General features: G+C 47.1%; 1 protein-coding gene and 1 long non-coding RNA gene across 9 annotated transcripts in view; both read left to right on the forward strand.

The window, feature by feature from the left end:
• Positions 1 to 5,127, forward strand: part of LOC107318504 — a 93,422-nt gene extending 88,295 nt beyond the window's left edge. The window contains exon 12 of the long non-coding RNA XR_001557382.2: positions 4,971 to 5,127. This is a non-coding gene — a long non-coding RNA (uncharacterized LOC107318504). The remainder of the gene's footprint in view (positions 1 to 4,970) is intronic.
• Positions 5,128 to 10,435: 5,308 nt separating this feature from the next.
• The window catches only part of NEO1 (neogenin 1), a 165,513-nt gene continuing 149,704 nt past the window's right edge, over positions 10,436 to 26,244 (forward strand). For all 8 annotated transcript variants that reach the window (XM_015872354.2, XM_015872359.2, XM_032446783.1 and 5 more), the window contains exon 1: positions 10,436 to 10,601. In XM_015872354.2, coding sequence (XP_015727840.1) covers positions 10,451 to 10,601 — 151 coding nt within the window. In that variant the 5' untranslated portion in view covers positions 10,436 to 10,450. The remainder of the gene's footprint in view (positions 10,602 to 26,244) is intronic.

Consider the following 26,244-nt stretch of genomic DNA (forward strand, 5'->3'; position numbering starts at 1 on the left):
CTTTTCATGCTTGAGGCAGTTCAAAGCGCTTCGCTAAACACAGTAATGAGTTAGATCTGGGGAGCATAGTGATTGTGTAGGGAAATACAGGGACTATTATGTGCTCTGCAATAATTCACAGAGCTGCCTATGCTAGAAACTGTTTTATTTATTGAAGGGAGGAATGTTGGCTGGGTCTCATGGTTGTCCTCTGGAAGATTTTAATGGTCTTTAGTTTCCACATAGAAAGGCACCTCTGAGAAGCTGGAGCCGAGTGAGCTGGTTGTTGAACAGCACGGTCAGCTCTGCAGTGCCACCGTGTCAGCCAGGGTGAGGGGAGCTGAGATCAATTGCGGCCCTTAAGCCTGAGATTCACCTTTCTCAAGCATATTACATCTCTCTAAATCCTATCTGTGCCTTCAGGCTGTTTCTGTTCTTTGATGTCCTCTTTTACCTTACTTTAGTTCTAAAGTAAATACTTTTTTGTGCGGGACCTTCCACCCCTAGGTCTTGAACGGGGACTGCTGAGTTCAACAGTGACACTGAAGCACCGTGGAAGTGTTGCTGTGTTCCACAGAAATGAAGGAAGGTTTAAGGTTAGATCCAGACATCTGATGTGACGTCTGTGCTGCATGAGTGATAATTTAGCACTTGTTCTCAGCGCCGAGTCAGGGAGGAGGATACCAGCTCTTTGTGCCCACCTTCGGCAGAGGAGGAGAAGCACAGGCTGTACAGGCTGCTCCCTCTGCCCCTCTCCTTTGACATCTTGCTGTGGGTTGTTTGGAGGACAGCTTTATCCCAGGTGTACAACTGCATTAGACCACAGGGAGTCCAGTCCTTACATCTGTGTCTTTCCTAGGAAGCCAGAGGAACCCAAGCACATAGCCCTAAGCTTCTGTGGGTACGTAGTGGTGGCTGGGGAACTCTTCCTACTGTTAGCTAGGCCTTGATGTTGGAAGATGTATATTAGCCACTTCTGCAGTATCTCTCCAAAGGGAGCCAGCTTCTTCCTACTGCTGTACCATTACAGAAACCTCATTAAGAGAGCAAGTGGAGTCAAACAGGAAGATGCTTCCCTCTAGGTGTTGTCTCAACATACACATCTTCAGAAGCTTGTTGCTCACACAGTGAGCTGGCCTGTGCAGCTTCACTCTTTTTGGTGAGTGCTTTGAGCTCACCAGAGTGTTTGCCATGACGACAGAGGCCCTTGGCATCCCCTCTGCACATAGCAGAATTTGGGAACATAATCAGAGCCTGTCTTATTACTGAGACAACTTCCTCACAACTGTAAAGAGAAGGAGAGAAAGGTGTCACTTCAGGCTCCTCTTGAATGGGACAGGGGGAGTTAGAAGCTTGAACTGTCCAGAGCAAAACTACTCCCAGCTAAGGCTGTATGTAAAGACTAATACTATCTCTAATTGAAACCAGACAGAACATTCAAGCGGTCAGCCTACAAGCGCTTCATGAAAAGTGGAATGCAAATGCTTTTTGTATAAGCATTAATCTTTGTGCCTCACCAGGGTCATAAGTGCTAGTGAGAGTGCAAGGAGAGAATTCAGCTCGGTCAGCACTGGTCTGTAAAGATCTATGTCCAGTTTTGCACTTAACTGTGTTTTTCTGGGGCTATTAATTAGCTCCTTTCAGCTTCCCTGTGGAGATCTGTATGTTAGTTCTGCAGAATGCTCTTGTACATCAAGATCTGTCATTGATTGCTTGGGCAGCTAAATTGGGTAGACAGTTCACTACTCAAAGGTGTCTTAACTTTGCATTCTTTTCTGCTAGGGCAGGAATACCGGGGATGACTTCAATCTCATTGTAATCTCCTTGTACACATTGCTTTTCTAATTTCATGCCTAGGTTTGGCATTTCCATTACAAAGGAGTTTTGTTGGTTGAGCTCTGCTGGTCTGGGTCTTTCAAAAGCTGATCAGAGCCTTTGGTCATGTGCTTCTACTCTCTTCCCGCAGAACAAAACATCATCTACGCACATCCTAGGCTATCAAAGCCCATGAAACAGTTCAAGTGCCAAACACAACCCAAATGGCTGCCTGAGAAAATTATGTCTCCCATAGGGGCTATTGAGTATGCACAAATGTGTGCTCTGTTTTCCTAACCTGTCTGTCAGAACCCCGCTGATGCCTCCAGCAGAGAGAAATATTTGGCATAGCCCACTTCCCCCCAACTTTACTCTTTACAGGAAGCAGAAAATGTTGTTTTGGTTTGGTTTTTTTCCCCCTATGTATTTATTTGTGCTCGACTGTAATCACAAAGGGTTATATTTCTTTATATTTTTCCCCTTTCTGTGGTGACCCACGAGTGTCCACTTGCTGTCAGTTCTGCATTTCCTCTTATCTTTCACAGAGCCGTGAGCCTTTTCACCCCTTCCTCTAATGTCTGCTGTATTTCACACAAGAATTTTCTGTAGGAGATGAGCTGTACGATAGGAGGGCTCTGTTCAGCTTTACTCAGCACCCTGTGCAGACTTCCCTCTTTTTTTTTAAATCCTCACTATTGTTCAGGTGCTCTGCTGAAGGTATTTTTCTAATGTGAAAAGGCTTTTCAGCACAGCTGTACAGGCTGCTAATATTTCAGGCCATCCATCTCTTTTGCTGTCTGTTGGTTCCCCATACACTTAACAGCGAAATCCTTTAGTCGGAAGGAAGGTCACTGTGAGCGCTGACTTGAAGCGCTTTCGCTCACTTCTGCCCATTTTCAAGAGACTGCTTGCAGCCTTTGGAGCTAATTAGCGCTGTTCCTAGTTGGCGCACAACTTCCACTTACTGAATTTCCCTTTATCTTTCAGGCTGTGGTTTGTTCATGTTCTGCTACAGTGTCACCCTTCCGGCCTCAGGACCTTGAAGTGCTGTGAATGGGGGTTTTGTCTGTGCTGACTGCTGGGTTGGCGTTCATGTATTCTTGGTGTCATCCCCTGAGTTCCCACCTCTTTTTCCAAAGGTGGAACTGCTTTCTGTTGCTCACTCCACTCTTCTATTCCATCCTGTGGGTTTTTTGCTTCTGAACGCTGCAGACCTCTGCCCTACTCCCTCCTGTTGCAGACTTCTGGATTACTGGACTCGCCTTCTCCCAGTCAGCAGCAGTAGGGAACTGGTGAGTTTCCAGTATGTTTCTAAAAGGCTGGTTTGCTGACCTCAGACTTGGTCTCCAAGTCAGCTGCTGTGGTTCAGCAGATCCATTAGGGGACTCAGGGATGCCCACATTAATTGTGAGCCAGAAATCTGCTACTGAGCAGTTTGTTCCCAGACCAAGTCAGATCTGATCGCTTCTCTGAGTTCAGTCTGCTTTTCAAATTTGCAAATATATTATTCAGGTACAAGAATCATAGAGATTTCTGTGCTTAGTCCTTCTAGTATGGACATAATTGCTGTTGCCTGATACCTGGTGAGTGCAGCAGAGGTCAGAAGGAAAAAGGTGGACTACCATTAGAAAGAGTGGTTTAGACAAAACTAACAGATCGTGAAGCATCAGCCTGAAAGGGGGTTTTGAAGGCAGATTGCAGCCGTTTGGGGGCTAGAAAAACAGCAGATTTGTGAGAAAGCTTTTCTTCCTTTGTCAAATATATCTTATTTGTTACCTGCCTCAGAGGGCTCACATCTGAAGCATACAGTTTCTTTTCTATGTAGAATGTAAATGTTCACTCCAGATGATACAGACATAAAGCTCAAATTCTTGTCAGCCCTCAACGAAGATTTTTGAGAATGGAATGCGAATCGTTCTGAGAAATGGTTTCTCACTGAATAAATCCACTTCTTTCAGGAATTAAGGCAACTTCTGATATCCTCAGCCTCTTTCTCTACTAATATTCCCTTTTTTGCAATGTAAGTTTATTCCAGACAATTGAACTCTCTCCAGTCTTTGGTAACAATCCATTTTAGCTCAATGCCTTTGGGAGTGTGTAGGCATCCTGCTTTTCTGCAAATTCTGTGCTACCTATTTAAAGCATTTGCCTTCCAGACTTCCCTGCCAGCACTGAAGGAGGACCTGCCGTTTCAACCTGGGGTCCTCAGGGCATCTTCCTTCCCAAAGACGTGTGTTAGTGGAGGGGGTGGTAGTTGGAACAACAGCCTGGGCAGCATTTGCGTACAATGTGGTACCAGTTTGCTGGGAAGTGGTTGAGCCCCTGTCCTCTTTTTGGGCAAGGCACATGGCTGCCAATGGGCAGCGACCTGCAAAAAACACTGATCTCTGTTGGTGTGAACCAGAAACCTCTTTTAGGTTTCTGTAGTTCCCAGTGCTCCCTTTAGTATTTCTGAATGTCTTTGTGTCTCTCTTGGTCACAAAGTCACATTCTGACCTCTTTGAAACTCATTTCATATTTCTAAGAATCGATAGACTTCAAATGCAGTAGCAGAAATACCAGCTAGTCAATAAGTCCAGTCAAGTTAAGTTAGAAGTAAAAGCAGTGTGTTGTAAGGGCAACGTTTTCCTAAGGAACTGCTATTTGGGCTTATTTGTTGTTCCAATTAGTCTGATTTAGTGGCTCAGTCAGGGGGCTGCAGCCTGTAGCACTCAGACTGTAATTTGATTTCTAAAGCTGCCATTCAGGTGCTAAGGAAATAAAAATATGTGATAAAACCACATTGTGACAGCAGACATATAGATCCTGATGTGCTTCATGTGTCAGGAAGATGCAGCGGTTCATGGCACGATCACCCACATTTCATATCCCATCAGAGTTGCATGTTTTGCTCTCTTGGCTTTCATCACCGGTCTCCTGGGAGGAGCATGGAGAAGTGGCAGGATGGTGGTGTTTTTCCAGAGCTGTTGCCCCGAAGGGATGTTTAAGCAAAAAAAAAAAAAAAAAAGAAAGTAAAATTAATGTGTGTGAAAAGTGCCAGATTGACAGCCTTAGCGAGTCAGACACTTTACCTATTTGAAGGCTGCCCACGTTTTATCTGCTAGAGCTGTCAGCGTGGCACCATTCCTCTGTGTGAAATGCATTCTTGTTTTTAAAACTGTCCCTTCTTTCTCCAGATTGCTCAGTCTTGTATCCAAGAGAGTCAGAGAGTTCTTATGGAGCTGAACTTCTGTGAACCAGGAAGAAATGCTGGCAAGTTTGCGCTGCTTTTGGAAATGCTTGAAATTTGCAAGAGGTTAGAAATTACTTTACAATAAAATTTATGCAGAGTGATTCAAGGCGTAGCTCTGCTTACAAACTAGAAGCTGCTGGGAACAGAATCTTGTTTCTCTCCTTAGTAAATCAGGCCTGTATCACTGCTGCTAACCTCTGCAAGGAGGTTTCCTTACCCTCCTCTATGAGCTCTGTAACCATACTCCCCTCTTTAGCAGCAGCAGCATGGCTCCATGCCTTTCTTGGCCTCCATTCCTCCAGGAAAAATAAACAATATCTCTTCCATAAAAAACCCATTACATTTTCTAGAAATTCCTTCTCGGTTTTTGAAAGGTGAATGAGATTCAGAGTAGCATTCTGGGAACAGGAAGCAGACCTAAAACTCTGACTTGAAAGGGACATCTGAGAAGTGTATGAACAAATCAGTCACTCACAGCAAACAGGACGCTGTCCCAGTCCACAGCTATAATCTAATGTCACTATTCTTCCCTGTTTCTGCAGATCATCATCCCAGCCTTCACTACATCATATGAATGACGCGTGCTGTTGTTTCTGAACTCTTCAATTATCAGACTGAAGTAATTTTGTTCATATTTACAATGCTGCCACAAGTTTCTATGACCTTTTTGACTTCAGTTTCTGCAATTTAAAATAGGAATACTTTAGCCATTATTTACAACAGGGGCTCCTGGAATTGTTATATATACATATATCTCTTCAGTTTTAAATATCTAAAGTAGCAGAGTGAGATAAAAGCCATCTGTGAGTGACCTCCAACAGTACTGGAGACATACAGGAGTTGAAGTTACTGATTGCACCTTTCCTTGGTTCATTTCTTCTTCTGCCTTCTCTGAGAAAAGGGCTCACTTTTACTGTGTGATTGTACAGTACTTAATACAATAGGACCAACCTCAGGTAAGACCTTTAGGCACTCCCATTATATGAATGAGAACAAGATTGTTGGTGTCAGTAATTAACATTCTTGTGGAATTGTTGGAAATGCTTTGGGATAAACACCACCTGGAATCCTTGCCTGGCTTATGTGGTTTTAAGCTGCAGAGGAAGCTGATCCTGTTCTCATGAGAGGGCACAGACCGCCTGTCTCTTCTCTTTTTGGGCACAGAAAGAGTCATTCAGAGCAAAAAAATGCAATACAGAACCTCAGTGAGAAGTGGGACACTAGGGAAGAAAAATGTTAGCAGTGTGGCTTCATTAAAGATCTCACCTGGAGAAGTCATATGACAGCCACCAAAAGAGAGAAAAGTACCAAACTGTGTGTAACTGATATCACTGAATGCCTGTGGCACAGTGTCATCCCATGACAGGCTTCCAGAGATGAAATCTTGCTCTGGTTAAGCAGATGGCAGAACTCCCCTTGACTGCACTTAACGCTAGGCTTTGCCTGTGGCATTACCTGCATTTCTCTGCCTCTGAACACCCAGACAGCCGCATCCCACATCATTATGCAATTCTGATAACCAAGGAATTATTCTTTAGAGCGTGGATTGGATTTGGTAAGCCTTGCATTTTGGATTCTTGGTTTCCTCTATCTGCACCTGAAATCCCTGAGTAAACAAACATAGGATTAGACCTCAACAACTCCTTAGCAGACCAAGCCATTAAAAGCATTTCACACCAGCTGCTCTGTTGCCGTTTCAGACACTATTAAACACCAAGTCAAGCAAAGGAGTTCACTCTTCCTTTCAGACTTTTGGGAAACTGACTGTGGTGACTGGAAGGTTTGCCTCCATTTGTGACCCCCCCGCCTTCAGTGAGGAGCTGGAATCATTGCTGATTCCACACTGTTGAGATCAGGAACGATGTAAATACGTGCTGGGGTTAGAGGCCCTCTGGCAAACAGCCTACAAGCCTAGAATTTGCTCTGCGATGTCAGGAGGATAACTTCCAACCTCGGAGCAGCTTGCGAAACCACATCTGTGACCAATAAATATGAAAAATAGAAAAAAACAAACATCTAGTCCCTGTTGAACAATGAAAGAGAGCCCATCACGCTATGCTCTGCACTGATCAGTATGGCGACCTACACAGGCACAATCAAACTGTTTGCCAGAAGCCTGTGGTTGTGACTCCTACCCAAGGGAGGCAGCACAGCAGATTAATCTTAAGGTGAGTATCTCACAGATGTAAGTCCTAAACTTAATGAGCTAGGTCTTTATTTATGCTGCAGTTCCTTCTTACCCCCAAATTACCTTTTCCAGCTGCTTGAGGATGTTCAGTAATGGGAAATTCTCTTAATCAGGATCACAATTCTGTGCTAACTCAAGTCCTGCTAAGCAGTAGAGAGATTATGATCAGAGAAGCGGACATAACTAGAGTGCAGCTGAACCACTGAATTTTAATTGTGTTGCTCTCCTTGTCGGTAACAGTCAACCCGATGCAAATTGCAGCAGCTCGAGAGTGCTTCCAGATCTCACCGGGAGTCAGAAAGGTTCAGCGCTAGCCTCAGGGAGTCACAAAAGGTCAGTGAAACTGTCTTTGTTCTGTAACCTCGTTTCTGCACCAAAAAACAGTAGCTTGGCTTGAAATGAGAAGAACCTCAAGCAAAAGAAAGAAATGCAATCACTGAAATTAAGGTCTTCCTCTGGATCTCCCTCTGGAGAGCACTCTCTGTCTCTGCTGATCACACACATGGGCAGTGTCAACATTTGAGTGACAGCATTAAATCTCGATTATAAGGCTTAGATATCTCCAAGAGGAGAAATACATTTTCTTCTCTACAGTGGCTGAGGCAGGTGAGGTAAAAAAACCCACTTCTTCATCTATTACAGCGGAGGGGAGTCGTTTATGAGTATATGTTGGGCACCTGCACCATGAAGGAGCTTTTCTCTTGAATTCAGGAGTTTCAAAGTTAAGAAGTGCCAACGTGAAGGTGGCCCGTGCAACTGTGATTTGTCTCCTTCTGTGCATTTGCATTATGATGCACTGTTTAATTGTAATTAGATCACACGCTGTTCTTTCGACAGGTTCCCAGCCTTGCTCATTGTGCAGAATAGACCGTGCTCACTAAGTAATAATGTTATTTTCTCCTTGCTGTTCACTATGCGGCCCATGCTTTATTTACTGCACGCTATTCAAATATTGTTCTGAAAGCAGATTTATTCATTTCCTCCTGGGCTTCTGCGCGGTGCTCATCACTATGGTATCCAAGTGCTTCACAAACTCTAACTCATTTTCTCAACGCTGTTGCGAGAACTGGTATTACCCATATTTTACAGATGAAGAATCCAGGCATACAGATGGAACAGCAAGAAAAAAACCTTTTAATTTTAGCTATCCAATTAGAAATACTCATGGCCTGATTTTGTCAGAAAATACAACGTGGCAAAGCATCTCATTTAGTCAAAGTTGAATAAATTCTCATTTAGCACAGTTCTATCTGTTAGGGCTCTTCACTTCTGCAGATAAGACTTCAAAATGTCAAGCCAAGCCCCAGGCCTTGCAGGCTGCACAACCAGCGCTTTGCAAGCCTCCGTCTGAGGCACCATCCTGGGGCTGCAGAGCTTTCCTTGGAGCAGCACCCACAGCGCAGCGCTTGCTGCTCCTGCAGCCCCCTGCAAGGTACATAAAATACAGACATCTGATTTTTATAGGAAATCAACTTGTTTGGGCTCTTACCTCTGTTCCTTGACCTTGGTTCAGCATCAGAGCCAGGCCTATCTGTTTGCACTGACAACCTTTATTCTGCTATTTCATAACTTGGGAGTGTATTACTTTGCAGCCTAACTAATGTTGCTTTAATGTAGTTTGCCATGGCTGTTTTTCTCACATGTAGAGGTAACCTTAAAAACAAAACAACACCACAGCAATGAAATCGTGTGTTATACTGGTATCTATGTAGGCCATCAGCAATGTGGAAATTTGCTCCAAATGTGGAAAGAAATTGCTTGGCTCTCCTGCTCGCAGTCCAGCACTATAAGAGGGTGAGGAACGCTCCCAGTGCATCTCAGAGACTTGCTGCCAGTAGATGTGACAGTTTTCCAGATGGTCTTCATTCCTGTTTTTCTCCTGTTCCCATTCTGAGTCTTCTCCCGGCAGGCTGGTTCCATGCTTGTGCATGAGCTCTGCTTTATCCCTCCCTGCAGGCAGACCCCTTCTCCAGCCCAGCTCCTTCGCCCTGGAGAACCAGTCTTTCTTCAGGCGCTTTGTGCCTGCCAACTTCCCCTACCCGGTTCTTGTCCCACCTCACATCAAGGCAGCAGCTCCCCGCTCACATTGCTGGGAGCAGAGAAGACTGGAAGGACGGGTTCCCTGCTCAGCTGGGTGCTCTCAGCCTTGGCATGGAGCAGGGCAGCGGGGAACTGGAACTGCAGGTCCGGCTCTGCTCCCACGGCCTGGGGAAATGTGTGAAATGGCTGCAGCATGGAAACAGGGAACCCCACAAGCAACAGCAGCAGTGTGTGTAGGTTCTTCCACAGAGCTCTGTGAGGAAACCTCTCTCACGAGGTGACTATATCTGCTTTATAGGCCCAAATAACCTTTTCCTCGGGCCTGACAGGGGATGATGGCGGTCAGTTCTGAAGTGTAACCCGAGGTACGAACTCCGGGTGCTTCACTTTCAGCTCAGTAGCCGCCCGGTGCTGGTAACGGTGACTGAAGGTGGGATTTCGTGCTGGGAGTTGCTGACACCCCCAGCCCCAGCAGTAACGAGCCACAACCGAACCTGCTCAGGGGGCAGCTCTGCCCGAGGGGGGATCGCTCCGGGATGCTGTGGAGGACAAACCCATTTCCTAACAGAAACGCAGGGCAAAAAGATGCGGCTTTTTAGTGCGGGACAGCCGCTTTTTGGAGCGATGCCCCCCCGGCTGTGTTTTGCTGTGGCAGTGCCCCGTATCGCAGCTCCCCGTATCGCAGCTCCCCGTATCGCAGGGCCGCCCGCTGCCCGCAGGCTCCCGGCGCTGCGCTGCTCCAGGTGCGGATCGGGGCGGGACGAAGCTCCCGCCGCCACAAGCGGCGCCGCGTCCCGCGCATGCGTAGTGCTGAGCGGGCGGGCGCGCGCACACCTGGCGCTGGGGGGGCTGCGGGGCCGGGGGGCGGCGACGCCGCCGTGTGAGCGCATGCGCAGACGGGACCGGGAGGGCGGGGCGGGGCGGGACGGGGGCGGGGGCGGGCGTGAGGGAGGGGCGGGGCGGGCGGCCCCTCGGCTCCGTGTGAGGGAGCCGGGACTGCGAGCGAGGAACCGGCCCGCGATGGAGTGAGCCCAGCGACCGACCGACCGACCGCCTGCCTGCCTGCCTGCCTGCCTGCCTGCCGCCCGCACGGAGAGCCGCGGGGCCCGAGAGCGGGGAGCGAGGCGGCAGGAGGAGCCCCCGGGGAGGAGGGGCCGGCGCTGGGAGCGCGGCTGCGGGGCGCGGGGCGCGGAGCGATGGCGGCGGGGAGAGCGCGGCGGCTGCTGGGCTCCCTGCGGCTGTTGGGCTCCGTGTGGCTGCTCGGCTCCCTGTGCCTGGCGCTGCTCCTCGGGCAGCCTCAGCCCTCGGCCGCCGCCGCGCGGAGCGGCCCCCGGAGCCCCCTCACAGGTACGGGCAGCGGCGGACGGAGCGCGGGGCGGCGGCGGGGGGCGGCGGGGACAGAGCGCCCCACCCCGGGCCGCTTTTATTCCCCGTTCTGTGGGTTTTGATGCGCGTTTCTGTGTGCGCGTGGTTGCGGTTGGCTTTTTATTGTTGTTATTATTTTCTTTCTCCGTCCTCCCGCCGCACTTGTCCGAGCCGGTAGAGGCCACTGCGCGGCTGGGCGCCCCGCGGGGCGCACCTGGGGCCGGCCGGGATGGGGGGGGTCGGGGCCACCTGCGGCGGGGGGCGCTGAGCGGGGCCGAGACGCCGAGCGCTGTGTGGGGCTGGGAGCGGACGAGCGGCGCGTAGCGGGCGGCGCTGCCGTGGGCCTCCGTGCGGGGAGTCGGGTCGGAGCCGCGCCGTGGTTCTGCGGTGCCGTTATCCGCACAATGACGGCTTGGGAAAAACTTCGGCGTTCCCCGTCGGCAAAGCCCGGAAAGGATCTCGAGTGTGGAGCGCTGGGTTTTAATTCCAGGCGGTTCCCCGTTGTGACCGGGCGTTTCCGAGGGGAGCTGGAGCCGGCAGGTAGCGGAGCCGCCGTCCTGTTGGTCCTGATGTCATCCTGTGGCACGGAACGTGTTGACTTAACCTCTGCTGGAGCGGGAGCTCTGCGGGTTCCACCTCGCAGGACTGATGATTTTTTTTTTTCTTTTCCCTTTTGAGAAATCAAGCATTAGATAGAAGGATCTTTGATTCTCTGTAACAGTTACTGTTTGCATGTGCAGTTTGGTTTCAGTGTTCTCTGCTGTGCTGGCGGCTCGCTGTGGCGATGTAGTTGCTTTGGGTGCTCTCTGCTGCATGAGATAACATCCTTTCTGGTTTGAGACCATGAGGTGGATAGCAGAAGCTTTACCCTTTAACACCGAAGTGGTGAGTTAAGCCAGCAGAGCGGAGCACAGAGACATGCCAAGTATTCATTGAGGCTGTGTGTCACAGTGGGATCGTGGAAGCAGCAGTGTGGAAGCGCTGGAAGCTCATTGCACCTTGTTGCCTCCCCTCTGCATCTTGTGCAGTGTGTTCCTGCACCCAGCGATGCGCTGCCCCATCCCACACACACAAGGACCAGGAGTCAGGATTTACTCTGAGTAAAGTCCATTACTCCCCAAGGGGGGTCCAAGAAGAGGGGCAGCCTTAGTTCTTTGTCTCCATGAGGAGCTGAGATGCTTCTTGTATGGCAGAACTTCATCTTAATCACACTTGCTCCCATCTGATAGTAGAGCTTTTTCCTAAATAAGAGATGTTCCACATACATTCATATTTGGCAAGTGGGAGAGGTGCACTCAAATCCCTCTGTGCTGGTGGAAGAGAGAACTGGATGCAGATGTTCCACGCTGTGCATAGAAACCCTCTCTGTTGTCATTTAGACACTGGGGTGGCAGTACTGTGCTCCTGTTGATGTGTCCTAGCTGTGGCAATGGCAGTGTTGTGTTCTAGGTGTGGGGATGACGGTGCTGTGTTCCCTGCTGTGTTCTAGGCACGGTGGTCTTTGCTCCCTGTTGCTGTGTTCCAGGTGCAACAGAGCTGTGCTTCCTGTTGTGTTCTCGGTGCAGGGGTGCTGGTCCCATGCTCCCCATTGTTGTGTTCTAGGCATGGCAGCGCTGTGCTCTTGTTTTTGTGCTGTAGATGTGGGGATGACAGTGCTGTGCTGCCCACTGTTGTGTTCCAGGCATGGGGGTGGTGGTCCTGATGGTTGCGGCCCATCAATGTGCATGGCGAGGCAGAGGAACACGTGGTTTGGTCTTGAAGCATAGACGTGTGCCTCTGCATCACGAGGCTCAAGTGTTCTGTGCTGCACCCAGAAGGAACAGTGCTCCATTTCTGAGCCTTCTGGGGTTGATAAAAAGATACAAAAGAGCAGAAGTTGGAGGTCTGGAAGGCCGCGTTCTTCATAGCTTTGAATGTTTCAGTGACATTTGATCCCATCTATAAATAGGCAGCCATTGCTCTGCGGAGAAGAAAGGAGTGGAGCTGAATTATTTTAGGAAAAAAACAACTGTATAACTCAAAGCTTCTTCTTTTTCTTTGAGTATCTGGAAACACGAGCCTGTCTCACCATCCATCTGGTTGCTTTGTGCATGAGGTGCTGCTTGTTTCAAAGGTAGGACAGCACTTCACTTTGCTGAGGGCATAGAGCCCAGCCAAGGAGTGTGAGCATCAGCTCCTGCCTTGTGTGACTATGAAACCTACTCGAGATCAGCGTGAAAACTTTGATCGAATCAGGATTGCATTCAGAGTAAAACAGAAATTGGTGTCAATTGTAATTATTAATAGAAAAGCTGCGATAAACTGGGTGCACTGTTAAGATGGCAGGTGAGATTGTTCAGAAGCAGGAAATTTGTTGTGTCTCTCAGTGGGGTCGGTGCAGCCCCTGGCACTGGTGTGTGCCTTCTTGTTGGGGGTAATGTGGTGGCTTTGGAATTCCCCAGCTGGAAGCAATGGGAGCCAGAGGTGTGCTGGGCTCTTGGAGTGTAACAGGTGCTCAGCAATGTGTTGGCTGCAGCTCCTTGGTGCCACATGTGCTGCTCATGGTGTGCGGGAGCAGCACAACAGAAGCTGAATGACACAGAAGCAGAGGTTTGTTGCATGCCTGAGGAACATAAAGTTGGGATTTGTTTTTGTTCTCCACGCATTCGATGATTTCTCAGCATATGACAAGCTAAAAATAGAGCACAAATATCCAGGTTTCAGTTACGTCCCTGCAGCACAGGTCTCCGGCTGACGTCCCCGTTGTGTGTACAGCAGGCTGGTGTGTGTTGGCTGTTGCGTGCCATCTGATACAGGCAGTTTGGTTGCTAGTAGCTGCTGAGATGTGTACCCCAACACTGCTGATTACACGTGTGTATAAATAGGGAAAGGGCTGCTGATGCTGGAGCCGTGTCCTGTGAGTGAGAGCTGTTGTGTGACTCCAGCCACCTTCCAGAGGGCTTTGTTGTGTTGCTGCCTGTCCTCAGCTGGCAGTGCCTGGGCTGGAGGTGCCTTTTGCAGTGTGTATTGTGTTTGCTGTGATGAAAAGCCCCAGGAGCACATAACCTGTGCAGCATCAGCCAGAGGAACCTGTGGAAGGGCAGAAGCACATTCTTGCACCATCTCTAGCTCCTGTGCAATGTGTTTTAGCTCCCTTTGTATCAGCGAGGAGGAGGTGTACCTGAGGCTCCTGCTGATGGCTGACAGTGCTCCTTCACTGTGCAGGATCTGCCACAGCTTCCAGGTGTCAGTGAATGGGAGGCAGGCAGGCACTCTGCTTCCATACACCCCACAGGGCAGTTGTTCACCTGCATGCACCGACACCAATTAGAATTCAGCCAGCTGCAGGGCCAAGATTGCAGCTTCTTGTGTGTTGCACTTGAATGCTGGTTACCGAGTGGATTTATTTGCTTTCCTATGAATGTTAAGAAGCAGGAGTTCAACCCCTGAGAAGGAACAAATCCTGACACTATTTGGAGCTGCAGATGTGGGTGGTGCTGTGTTTGCTTAGGCTGCGTTCTGGGGGAGATGCCCCCTCACTCAGGTTGTGGTGTTGATGCTGGTCTCTGCTCCTTGAGCGATTCCATCGATGTTCTGAAGATATTGATCTTAAAAAAATAATAATTAAAAAGAAAAAAAGAGGGTTCTTAATAGAGAAAACGTCTCAGCGCTGTGGAAACAACAGTAATATTTTACTGATTGGGTGCTATTGATTCGGTTCTCCAGTTAAATTGCTAAGATGAAAGCGGTAATCCTGATTAATTCTGTATAAATTAGTGAGCCCAATTTGTATGTGTATTGTTGCAGGCTGCTGTCGGAAACCCCAGCTTGATATGCTGTATTAGATGCTTTAATTCCGAGTGCTTTTCTCCATTTAGCATTCAAGCTAAAGACGGTATCTTAATTTTATGAGACAAATAGACCATCAATCTGTGGATAACCTTCTTTATCATTGGTAAACCTGCCCTGACTGGGGGAGAGGAGGAAGGAGCCCCCCAGCTCAGGAGCACTGTGAGCCCTGCGTTCCTGCAGGACGGGGTCACGTCTTTGCGCTCTTCCCCATCACTGTTCCTTTGGGTCAGGCCCGAAACAAATCTTATTTGCTTTTAATACTGATAGAGAAAGCTCCTGTCATAAGAAAGAGCTCAGTTATCATGGGAGCCACCTGCGTTTGCTCTCTGGTTTCTCTTAGTTTTGTGTGGAGTGGGCACTCATGTCAGGAGAAGGTGGCTGCTGAATTTCATGGTAGGGAGAGCTTTTCCCTTCAAAATGCACCGCTCTGCATCCATTGGCAGTGAGTTTGCTTTGCCACGAAGGAGTTTGTGCAGCTCACCTGATGGCAGATGCTGCTGATGAAATTCACTTGCTCTGCTTTGGCTGGGCTTCCTCGTTTGCAGGTTCACACCTGTGGATCAGAATGTGCCCTCTTAGCTCAGATGAAGGACTTTCTTCACCTCGAGTTTTGATGATTCAGGCATGGTAACTTTATAATCTTAACTAACAAATATCCTCTAGTCATACAACTTTGTTCAGAGGTCTTATAAATGTGTGAAAGCTGCTCTGTGTCTCAGTTACCCACTGCTTCACCTGCAGTTTTATTCTGTGATAATGGATGAGTGATACTAAGAAATGCCTTACCCATTCTTTCTATCTTTTGATTTGGGCTTCTCAGTTTTGACTCGGGCTTTCTGGCTCTACAGATACATGGGAGCTCAGTATTTTACCTTTGTTTTTACTGCTTGTCTTCTGTGCATGTCTTGAAGCTGTCACACTTGGTGACAGTTGGTCGAAGTGCATGTCAGCAGCCAGCTTGGTTGTCTCCCATTATTGCTACACTTAGATGAATTTATCCTGTTTGATGCACTTTTAACATTTTTTGACATGTGTCTAATGTTGATGCTGACCTGGAGGTGGAGAATGGGACGCTGCTGGAATGAGTGTGGTGTGATAGTACATACCAGAGTAGTTTTAAGTGGGGTTTTGAGCCTGTTTAATGATTTAACTTAGACTGTGTATTGTTTTGAAGAGTTGATCTCCTTTGCTATGTCTTTGGTACATCTCATGTCCTGCATGCAGTTGACAACCAGAAAGCAGTGTGTGCTTTGCTAAGAAGTTTATTGAGGATTTTCTTTGCTAAGATATCCTGAGTTTGTCCTGGCTTTCATTTGACTCCATGAACACGTGCTCTATTGTTGTCATGATAACAGAGCGCTTCCCACCACAGCATCTCGGGTGTAGGAGCTTCATCTCATCCTTATGGCCCCACTGATTTTTCTTTAATCTGCCTTCTGTCAGAGGCACCTCGCTGTTACTGACACCACCACCACCTGCTTTGGGGCTGCTGGCAACTTCCAGCTCCTTCTCGGTTCGTAGCTCTCATTTAACGTTCCAGCAGTGTGATTCCCCCCGGACTGGGGTGCACTCAGGGCCTGTGTGTGAGCTTCGCCTTACTCAGTTTTCTTCTGTAGTTAATGAACCTGAACATCTCCTCTTAAAGCTGCTCTGCGGTTTAGGCATTGAAACCTTATCATGTAACTGTAGCAAGAGGGAGAGCCACAAATAGAGGCACTGGGACACGGGTTCTAAAAGTAGCACAGGCTGCCGAAAGTCATTTAAGTCATTAGACCTGTCAGGAGTTTTAAAATTTCTTGAGTGTGTATTGAGGAGTGAAGTGCAATCTGCTCTCTAAATGCAAAGGGGTTACAGTCATGTGCATTAAAAAACCCAGTCATTGTCACAAACTGGTGGTTGCTGCAGTGTTGTACGTAGCACACGTGGAAGGAAGTGTGTTTTAATGAGAAAGTGAAGTATTTCCCAAAGCAATTTCTAAAGCCAAATGTTCCTGTTTCAAAATAGGCAAAGAAAGAAGTATAAAAGAGCTGTTAATAAAGCAGAGCTGCATCCAGGAGCGCCGAAGTGACGTGGTGGGACACCTGCATGCTGCTGTGCTGCTGGAGATGGAGAAGGAGGGGATGCAGGGCTGCGGCACCACCTCATGTTGAAATCCCATTTGCTTCACTCCCAGGGGAGAATAAACCTCTAAATCTCATCTTACAATATTTTACCTTCAGGAAAAGAAACAAAACTTCTGGAGTTTGCTTCTATTTCCATTGAGGGATGGAGGCCTAGCAGTTCTTGGAACCACTGATGATTACCTCATGTTGCATTGTGTTCCAGGTGTCAGTCTGAGTCTGCCGTGTGGTCATGCTGTGGTTCTGTGAGGTCAGGGCTATTCGAATCATCCCTGTATCAAGAGTTACATCCTTTCTGAAGAAACTTGTGTTGAGATCTGGCCAGGAGTGTAGGGAGAATGCTCAAAGTGAAGGGATGTATGGAAGGAATACTTGGCAGCCACATCGGCTCCTACGTGTGGAGGCTTCTGGCCAATTTAGTGGCACACGTTGGCATCACTCCCTTTTTCTCAGGGAAAAATAGATGTTGAGATGAATGAAGCGTGATGGACGTGCACTGCAGGGGGATGGTGTGGAGGTGAGGTGCTCTGGCTGTGCTGGGGCAGCCATGCTGCCATGGAGCCTGCCTTGCCATACTTCCTAGAGCACATTAAGGGAGTTCTTTTTCCATTAATCCAGTTATATATGTGCTGATAAGTGTGATGCTGTACGAGTATGTATTGCTTTTGATATGCCTTAATCCATGCTGGTGGACTTGATAGTAACACAGAGATACGGATCATTCTCACACTGCTGTGCCACTCTCTTCTAACCGTGGTGACTTTGCAGTGCATTTCAACTCTGGTAACAGGACAGTTTTAGGGGCTCTGTCTGAAATCCCAGGAGAATATTTGTACTGGTTCATTTGCAAAGGGTAGGTTTGCTTAAAAACAGCATGTCCCATTTTCTTTATTAGCTTTAGGAGTCATTAGAGCGTGTACTGCAAATGTGGGGTGTGACAGCCCTGCTTCGTAATTTTCCCAGGTCGCTTCCTTTTCTAGAATCTGAAATGGCTCGTCTTCTGTTTGAAGTGTAAAATAGCTTATTTACCCAAATCTTCCCATGCAGTTGTTTGTACCCGCTGCAGGTCTTTGGAGCCTTAATTTTAGGCTCTGTAGTTTTTCTTTTGTTGTTATGGATTTTTTTTTTTTTCTTATTATCTCCTTCATTTGAAGTTAGGATTATTTCAGAAAATGTCTAAATGCAAAGAATGGAGGTGGAAACAGCCTGAATACCTGCAGTGCTCTGCTAGTCCTTGCCGCTATTTTGAGATGAAGGTTCACAAAGCGCAGCAACAGGAGGGATGGGGCTGGGCTGGAGGTACCGCTCAGTGCCCAGTTGTGCTGCTGTGTGAGTGCTGTTGGTAGCTGGTAGGACAAACAAGTTGTAGCCCTGAGGTGCTGGGAGTCCAGTCTGACATAACGGAAGGTGAAGAGGCAGAGTCTTTGAGTTTGAGGCTTTTGGAGGGTGGGGAAGAATTAATGGATGGCAGCAGGATCGGCTGCACCCTGACTTCTGAGAGGTGCTAGACAAAGGCTTGTTCTGGTACAGCATGGTCATGGCAATGGTGCTATCAGCTGAAATGTACAGTGCTATTTTTTCCAGTTATTCACTGTTTCTGCCAAGCTTTTCTCTTCACTATGGAAGTCAATGGTCTGAAGGAAGGAAGAAAACTTTCCCAGTAGCTGTTCCTGCCTTGCCGTGCTGGATCCGGTCTGTCTCCATTTTCTCTGTCCTGCTGTTGCTCTCTGGTCTTTGCTGCAGCAGCACCGCAGGTTGCAGCTCCATAGCAGCGTGAGGCTGTGCTGCACAGCTCATCTTCTGCATTTCTATTTGTCAAGTGCTGCCTCTCCTTCTCCAGCATTTTCAGGCATGTCCTTTGATAATTTATTGAAATTAAAAGGATCTGGAAGAAATAGATTTTTGCCTTAGTTTTACCTTTTGTCATCTTTTTTCCCCCCCAATTTTAACCCATGCGCAGGTCAGCTCTGTCCCTGCAGCCTTGTGAAGGGTCGTCAGCTGATTGTTTCCATTATAATTATATATTAATTCACAGAGCGTATTGGTTGTTTAAATTTGATGTAGTTGCTGTGATGGGAGTTATTTTACCGCTCTGTTTGCGTGCTGACTGGCTGCTGATTATCATACGTGAATGCACAGAGAGGAGGAGAGATCGTGATGGAGGTGGTGGTGTTATTTCTTTGAGAAACAAGAAATGATTCTCGTCTGTTCTGCCTCATGGCTGTTGGTGAGACCAAGTGTCTCGTTTGGGTATTGCCAAACATGGAGCCAGGTTCACCAGCCTGGCTGTGATTGTCATGGCAAGCTGAGCCTCGAAGCACACTGCATTCAAGTGACCCACCAGTGGCACCAGCATCTGTGTCTTGCTGTTTTACAACAGGAAAGTGAAACGTAGCTTGTGTTGAGGGCTTATTCACTAACTGCAAGATTGAAACCTTACATATTTTCTTCAGCAACGTGCGACTCTTGGATCTGCACAAAATAGTTTTAAGTGAGAACGAAAGAAAGGCTTCCACCTTTTCTGATAATAACTCTTGAGGTTTCTACTCTCAGGGCAGGTTTGAATCCAGAGTACCACTGCTTGTTCCTTATTTGTTTATATACCTGCCAGGGCCATAATGCAGCTTTTGGTGGTGTCTCCGTAGAAGCATTTGTTTAGAATAAAACTTAAGATAGACATGTGTGGCTTTAAGTCTCCATTTGCATGTGGGGGGTGAAATTCCTTGAAGGCAGCCACGGTGTGCTCTGCAGATCCTTATTGCCTGCTGCCTCTGGGGTCACAGTGCAAGCATGAGCGGGATCCCTTCAATAGATGAGCTGGGCAAAAATCAACCGTGTTGTTTTTGTTGTTACTAATTTGTGTTTTGATGTATCAGCAAGAATGGGTGTGACTCAGAACCAGACCATGATGCTGTTAGTGCCTGGTGGAAACAAAGGTGTCAAGGAGAAGCTGCAGGAGACTGTAAGCATGTTCTCTGGGCTTTCTGCATTGTGGTCAATACAGCAGAAGGAAAGGGCATCATCCAGAGGGATCCTGATAAACTGGAAAGGTGGACCTTTGTGAACCTAATGAGGCTCAACAAAGCAAAATGCAAGGTTTTGTACGTGTGTCGGGGTAATCCCAGATATGTATGTGAACTGGGAGAGGAACTTGAGAGTAGCCCTGCCAAGAAGGACTTAGGGGCCCTGGTAGATGAAAAACTTAACGTGAGCCAGCAGTGCGTGCTTGCAACCCAGAAGTCCAATGGTATCCTGGGTTCCATCAGGAGACAGACAGCCAGCAGGGTGAAGGAGATGATTGTCCCCATCTGCTCTGCCCTCATGAGGCCCCATCTGGAGTACTGCATCCAGGCATGGGGCCCCCAACATAGGAAGGAGGTAGAGCTGTTACAGAGCATCCAGAGGGGGGCATGGAGATGATCCAAGGGCTGGAGTGCTTCTCTTGTGAAAATAGGCTGAAGATACTGGCTTTATGCAGTCTGGAAATGAGAAGGCTGGGGGGAGACCTCACTGTGGTCTTCCAGTATTTCAAGGAAGTTTATAAACAGGGGAAATCAACATTTTATATGGATAGATAATGATAGGACAAGGGGGGATGGTTTTAAGCTAAAGGAAGGGAGATTTAGATTAGGTGTCAGGGAAGTTCTTTACTGAGAGGGTGGTGAGGTGCTGGCACAAGCTGCCTGGAGGGTCTGTGGGTGCCCCATTCCTGGAGGTGCTCAAGGCCAGGTTGGATGCAGCCCTTGGCAGTCTGATGTAGTACTTGTTCATGCAGTTGGCAGCCCTGCCTGTGGCACAGGGATTGGAACGAGATGATCACTTGGGGTCCCTTCCAACCCAAGCCATTCTGTGATGATCTTTCTTATCAGCCTTGCAATGCAGAGGAACTGCAGCTAGATAGGTTTGCTTTTTCAAGTCAGCCTACTAGAAGGTACCATTTAAATTCACTTAACCTTCTGTCGCACAGCTTTGCTTTTACAAACCACGTAGTTTACCAGATAGCGCTATTTAAACTGGGGTTATGCTGCTGTTGTACTGTGTGTGGCTACGCTCGGATGTGTGAGCTCTTGCTTTAATAAACTGGGGGAGCTGGCTGCTGGCTGTTCAGGCTGGCTCCTCCCATCCCCTCCCCTTTGTGTAAACTCTGTAGTGCCTTTCCCAGCATTTCTCTCCGAGGTGACTGCTATCCTGGATTTCACAACCTTGTGATAAAAGCAGAGTGTAGCTCTGTGATAAGTGCTTAATTGCTGTGGCTTTGCCATCGCTATGCCGTATTATTTTAGGTCTGGGCCCAATTTACTTCTCCTTTACATGTGTTTTTGCATTTGCACAATTTTTCTTTCTTTTTTTTTCTCCAGAAGAGGATCAATAAAATGGTTTATAGTGAAAATCTGTTCAAAACTGCAACATCTGGCAACATTCTTTGCCTTACTGTGCTTGACTAAAGGAAATCTGGTGAACAGAAATATCACAAAGTCTAAACAGTTCTGGTTAACGTCTTAAATTAAGCTCACAAGTTTGCAGGAGATTCTGATACGTGGAGATATTTTTGAGTGCATATTTCTTATAGAGCATAAAGCCTTTGTGATTTCAGAGTAGGAAATACGGACGTGGTATTACATCGCTAGGATGTAGACAGAGGCAGAATTTAAGTAAAAAGTAGGAAACTGAAGTTAGCATCGTATTTAACAACGCCGTTAGAATTTTCATCAAAAATTCTCTGTCTGAATCTGCTGATGGACTTTTCAAGGCTGGAAGGACAACAGACTCCCCTCAGCATCCCTGCCTGCCGCACAGCAGCTGCGAGAAGCTTTATGAGGGGGATGATGTAGACATGGATGGAACTAGGGAGGAAGTGCCAAGTGTAGGAAAAATGAATGGGGTTGCACGCAGTCTGGGCGTGGAGCGTAATGGGAGGCAGGGAGGAGGTGAGCTGAGCTCTGAAGGCTGCAGGCGCTTGTTAGGCAGCAGTGCTGCCTTGCATAATGCAGCGGATGGTGGCAGTGAAGGAGTTGGAGGGGTCTTTCTGTGTCTCCTTCTCTCCTGTGCAAATCCACCTTGGAGTGAGAATGAGCACCGTGCCACGCTGAGCTCTACTTGTATGCGGATGAGTAACGTGTTTGTGCACGTGTCCCTTCACGCCTTTGCTGTGTTTGCAGCCTCCCGCAGAGCTTTTAAAAATTGGAAAATTATGCATCTTTTAATGCTAATGGAATGCATCAGTGCAAGTGTGCTGTGTGGAAGTAGGGTTTAACTTGCCAGAGTTACAGAAATAGAATTGCTTTTTGTAGGGAGGTGGTTGCATTTACTCTGTGACCTGCTCTGAAGCTGCAAGGTGAGGGGAGTTCCAGAAGGGTGGAGTGGGCAGGAGGGAACCTTCTCTTCCCACCCCAGAACTGAGCAGGAGAGCGTTTTCCTGCTGTAGCTGCCAGGAGTGCTTTTCCAGTGAGCACAGGAAGGATTTTCCAGTCTGTAATTGTGGCAATCTGAGCGGCCTGGAGGTGTGAGGGAGGAGGGATTTCTGTTCGGATACAATTCCTTGGATGAAGAAAGGAAGGTAGTAAGCAAGCCTGAATATTGCAGTGAGGATCTCCTTTCTCAGGACTGTTCTGTTTCCATTTGTATCATGCTCAGAGCCTTTCACAGATGCTCCTTTTGTTCCTCTGCAGAGAAAATATTTTTCCTTTCTTAAGGCTTTTCTTAAATGCTTTAATCCTTGGCCAGTCTGATATGAAGCGGAATAGAAGAATGGAGCTGCTGGCTGTGCTTGCACTGAGGTTTCAAACAGTAAGGGAAGTTTTGCTTCAATTTTAGCTTGGTCTTTATTATTATTATTATTATTATTTGAGCAAGATCAGAAGCCCACTATGCCTTGTGAACACCCTGAAACTTGCAAGCAAGCGAGGCCTTTTAGTGATGCAGGAATATCACCAAATTTGAGCTCATAATTTGTCTGAAGCTCAAAAAAATGCCCCTAATGGTCATCACTTGGAGTGATTACCAGCATTGTGAGCCCCAGAAGACGGCTGTGCTCTTCTCGAGGCTTTGGATGTTATTGAGCTGGCCTTTCTTTCAGAGGCTCACTCTAATCCTGTTGCTGATATTTTCATTGCTTGACAGGGCAGAGGAATGTCGGAGGCCGCGGTGGGGGCTGGAACGAGCAGTGAGCAGGAGCCAGCCGGGATGGAGAGCTGCAGCACTGCCTGCATGTGCTGGGAGCTGCTGGGTTGAGCAGGTTTTTCCTCCCAGGATAAGAATTAATTCCCACACAGTGCGGCATGCTTGGCTTGTGTGCTGGATGAGCTGCAGGCTGAATTTAGGTGCTTTGGTTTGCTTGAGAAATTAATTTCCATAAACACTGAGGACCAGGGTTACAACTAATTGCTTTATTCCTCGCTGTGCCTTGCTGCTCTGATACCAGTTTTTGGCTGGTGGTTGCTTTAAAATCGTATAAACTTTTAGCAGTGACAAACTCTAGGAAGACTTAAGAAATGGAGCTGTTATTTCTACGGTGGGTCTCAAAGGCAAAGCGTTCTGCAGTCTGTTCTGGCAGTGTGTGTAGGTGCTTCACTGATTTCAATTCACATTTGCACTGCAAATATCTTCACAGTGAAGAGCTTCTTTGTAGATTTATACGGAGGTGGAAATAAATCCTGACTTCAATTTCTTGGCGAGAAAAATACACATGCTATGAAAATGAAGTGAATTTCATTACCCAAAAACAATTGCAGAAAAGTCTCTAGGAAGTGAATGTGTTCAAATGATATTTCTGTCAACGCAATTGATTTCACACGCGACTTAGACATGAAAATTTACTTTTCTGATGTCTGGGGTTGAAGCGTTAAAATGTTGTGGAATGCTGAGGCTGTCCTGGGGTGCAGGCAAATGACATGGGCTGCAGCTCTGCTCTCCTGACGTGTAGCACTGCTGTGGCCCTTTGCTGTGCCCTGGGCATGAGAGGGTGGGATGAACGTCGCTGTTAGATGTTAACGATGCCAATATTAGTCAGTGTCTTTGGGGAAAACCAAGTAGCTAATCAATATACAGATTCTTTTTTTTTTTTTTAGTGACCCCAATTGATTTTGATACTTGTCTGTATTTAGCTTTCCTGGGTTCTTTGGATGGTATTTTAACATACAGATAGAGAAATAGCGCCTGTGTGGGAATCAGTTCTGTGGCATGGTAGGAGTCTGACCAAGGGGTTGAACTGACTAAACATATATAGCCATGGCAGGGAGTTCTCATGTAGCCTAAACAATATGGGTTTTAATACATCAAAACAGATCGGTCTGAGAGTACCCCACAGCTAGCTGCCTTATGTCATGAAAGCTCCAAAGCAAGCAGTGCAATTATACTCACTTCACTGATCCAGAAGAATGCAGCCTGTGAATTTGACTTGACAGCTCTTATCAGACAAGTCATGAAAACGTAAGTACTTGTTTTGGTGAATTTACTTGACTTGTAGGATCCATTCAAAGAACTTCAGGGTACAACTTTTAATTTGCATCTGCCAGAGATAGGAGGGAAGTGTGCATGCAGATTGATTTATATACTTAGACAAAGAATAACATTTAGCACTGAGAGAATGCCCCTTTATCACCAGGGCATTTCGTCTGATGGAAGTGGAATGCACTGGGGTGGTGTGACTACTGGAGCTGGGGGGTTTTGGTGCTGCTTTCCATCAGGGAACCGAACCCCTGACGATAGGGCTGAGGCGTGCTTTGTCACATCACCAAATCTTAACTGACTTGCAGTTTTCGTGCTTCCTGCTTTCTTTAGCAGCTTTTGCTACCTTTTATAGCGCTTCTTGTTGTAGATCTTCCCATACTTTGGCTGCTAAGTAAGCTTTGCAGAGCTCTGTAGGCATGAGCCCAGTCAGTGGGGTGCTCAGCCACCCCAGCACCGCCTGCAGTGGCACCAGGCGCTCAGCCTGCACGCTGCTTATTTGGAAGAGATCTCAAAATGAAAATAGAACTTCTAAGTCAATTCACAACGATTTTTGCATGGAAATAAATCAACTCGACTTGCTACTTTGATGGGTGGATGTCACTGTCATTTCTCACTTCATTGTTGTTTTGTGCAGATTGTTCCATTCTTACGCGTGTTGTCTGGTGGTCACACAACAGTTTGTTGGTATGACTAAACTTGGCAGTAGTTTGGAGAAGCCACGTAGAGCTGCAAGCAGTTGTCACTTTCCTGAATGGCTTAAAATTGCTGTGAACTCACAAACTGTGCTTTCTTGTTCCTTAGAATATTAACTGTATCGGTTGCGCAACACACGCGATTGACATGCACAGAATACCCAATATTTCAGCCTTTCAAGCTTCACTTTTGCTTTATATGGAAGTCAAAACACCAGATTCCCAAACCTGAATATTCCCACGTGACCACAGGGTGTAAGGTGACCTCTTTGGCTCTGATCCCAGTGCAGGAATGTATTGCTTCTTTGAGTTAGACTTTGAAACAGGTATTGCTTTACAGTTTAATTGGCTGCATACATCTCAAAAAGGATATAAACCAGTGGGTTTTTCCACTGTGGAGACAGAGAGGCTTGTTTCACAGAAGAGAAGGCATAAACAAACTGGCACAAGGAATCCTGTGTGAACGGAGCTGTACCATATACTTCAGGGGGGAAAAATTATTTTTTTGCTTTGTAGGTTTTGGCAGCGTCAAACAAAACAGTCAATGTTCTCCTAGAAACATGAAGGAGTTCTTCTGTATCTTGGAAGCATGTTTGGATTACCCCCACCGCTGTGCACTCTGCGGATGTCTCTTGGTGCTGGAGGTCCTTGCTGGGCTGGTCGCTGGGATGCTCAGAGCAGAGGCTGCTCACAATTAGAAAATCAAAATGGTTTGAGCATAAGCCCTTTGTTTTATTTTTCATTTCTCTTGTTTTTAATAACTGGAAGTGATCTAATTAGTGTCTCTGGCTGGATCCAAACCCTCTGCTGACCTATTTCTTGAGTCCTTTCATCTGCTCCTGTGCATTTAAGAACTTCATAGTGTTGTTTAGCAGAGAGGAGCCAGGCAGGAGGACAAGGAGGATGGATAAACCTCTTAGCTCTTTGCATTTGGTTTTGCTTGTTGTTTTTCCGTTCCTTTCTTTGGGATTTGTGGCTTATCCTCAATTTTAATCTTACTGTTTTTGACCTTTCTTCTTTGTAATCTGTGGCTTTTAATGTCTGAAAGGCCCTAAATATTTGATCAAAATAAGGCCTAATTCCCATTCTGAAGAGAATAAGTCACTTGGAAAGTGGCAGAAAGAGAACCTATATGCAGACAAACTGCAGTTTTGAGAGGAAAGATCTGTCCAATGAATTACTGCAACGTGGCACTAATGTTCCCCCTGCTCCTCCTCAGCTGCTCTCTATCTTCTCACACAATGTAGGTAGTTCCCATTTATCTATTTATCATTGAGAGCGTTGAGCACAGAACTTGTGTGTACATTCTCTTGCTTTCTCCTGGTTTCTCTGCTTCTGTTTTCAAGTTGACTTGGTGTGTTCTGTGAGCCAGCTGGATCAGCTGAAACCCTCTGTATTTCAAGTTTTGTCTACTTTAACGTCAGGCTTTATATTAGAGCACTGCTAAATATTCTGGCAGCTCAAGCCTGATATTTAAAAGAAATCTGGGAGTGGGAGTGGGATGTCAGCAGCTGAGTGCTGGACGTGGAGCTG

Source organism: Coturnix japonica, chromosome 10 (genome assembly GCF_001577835.2).
Source record: "Coturnix japonica isolate 7356 chromosome 10, Coturnix japonica 2.1, whole genome shotgun sequence".
Lineage (NCBI taxonomy): Eukaryota > Metazoa > Chordata > Aves > Galliformes > Phasianidae > Coturnix > Coturnix japonica.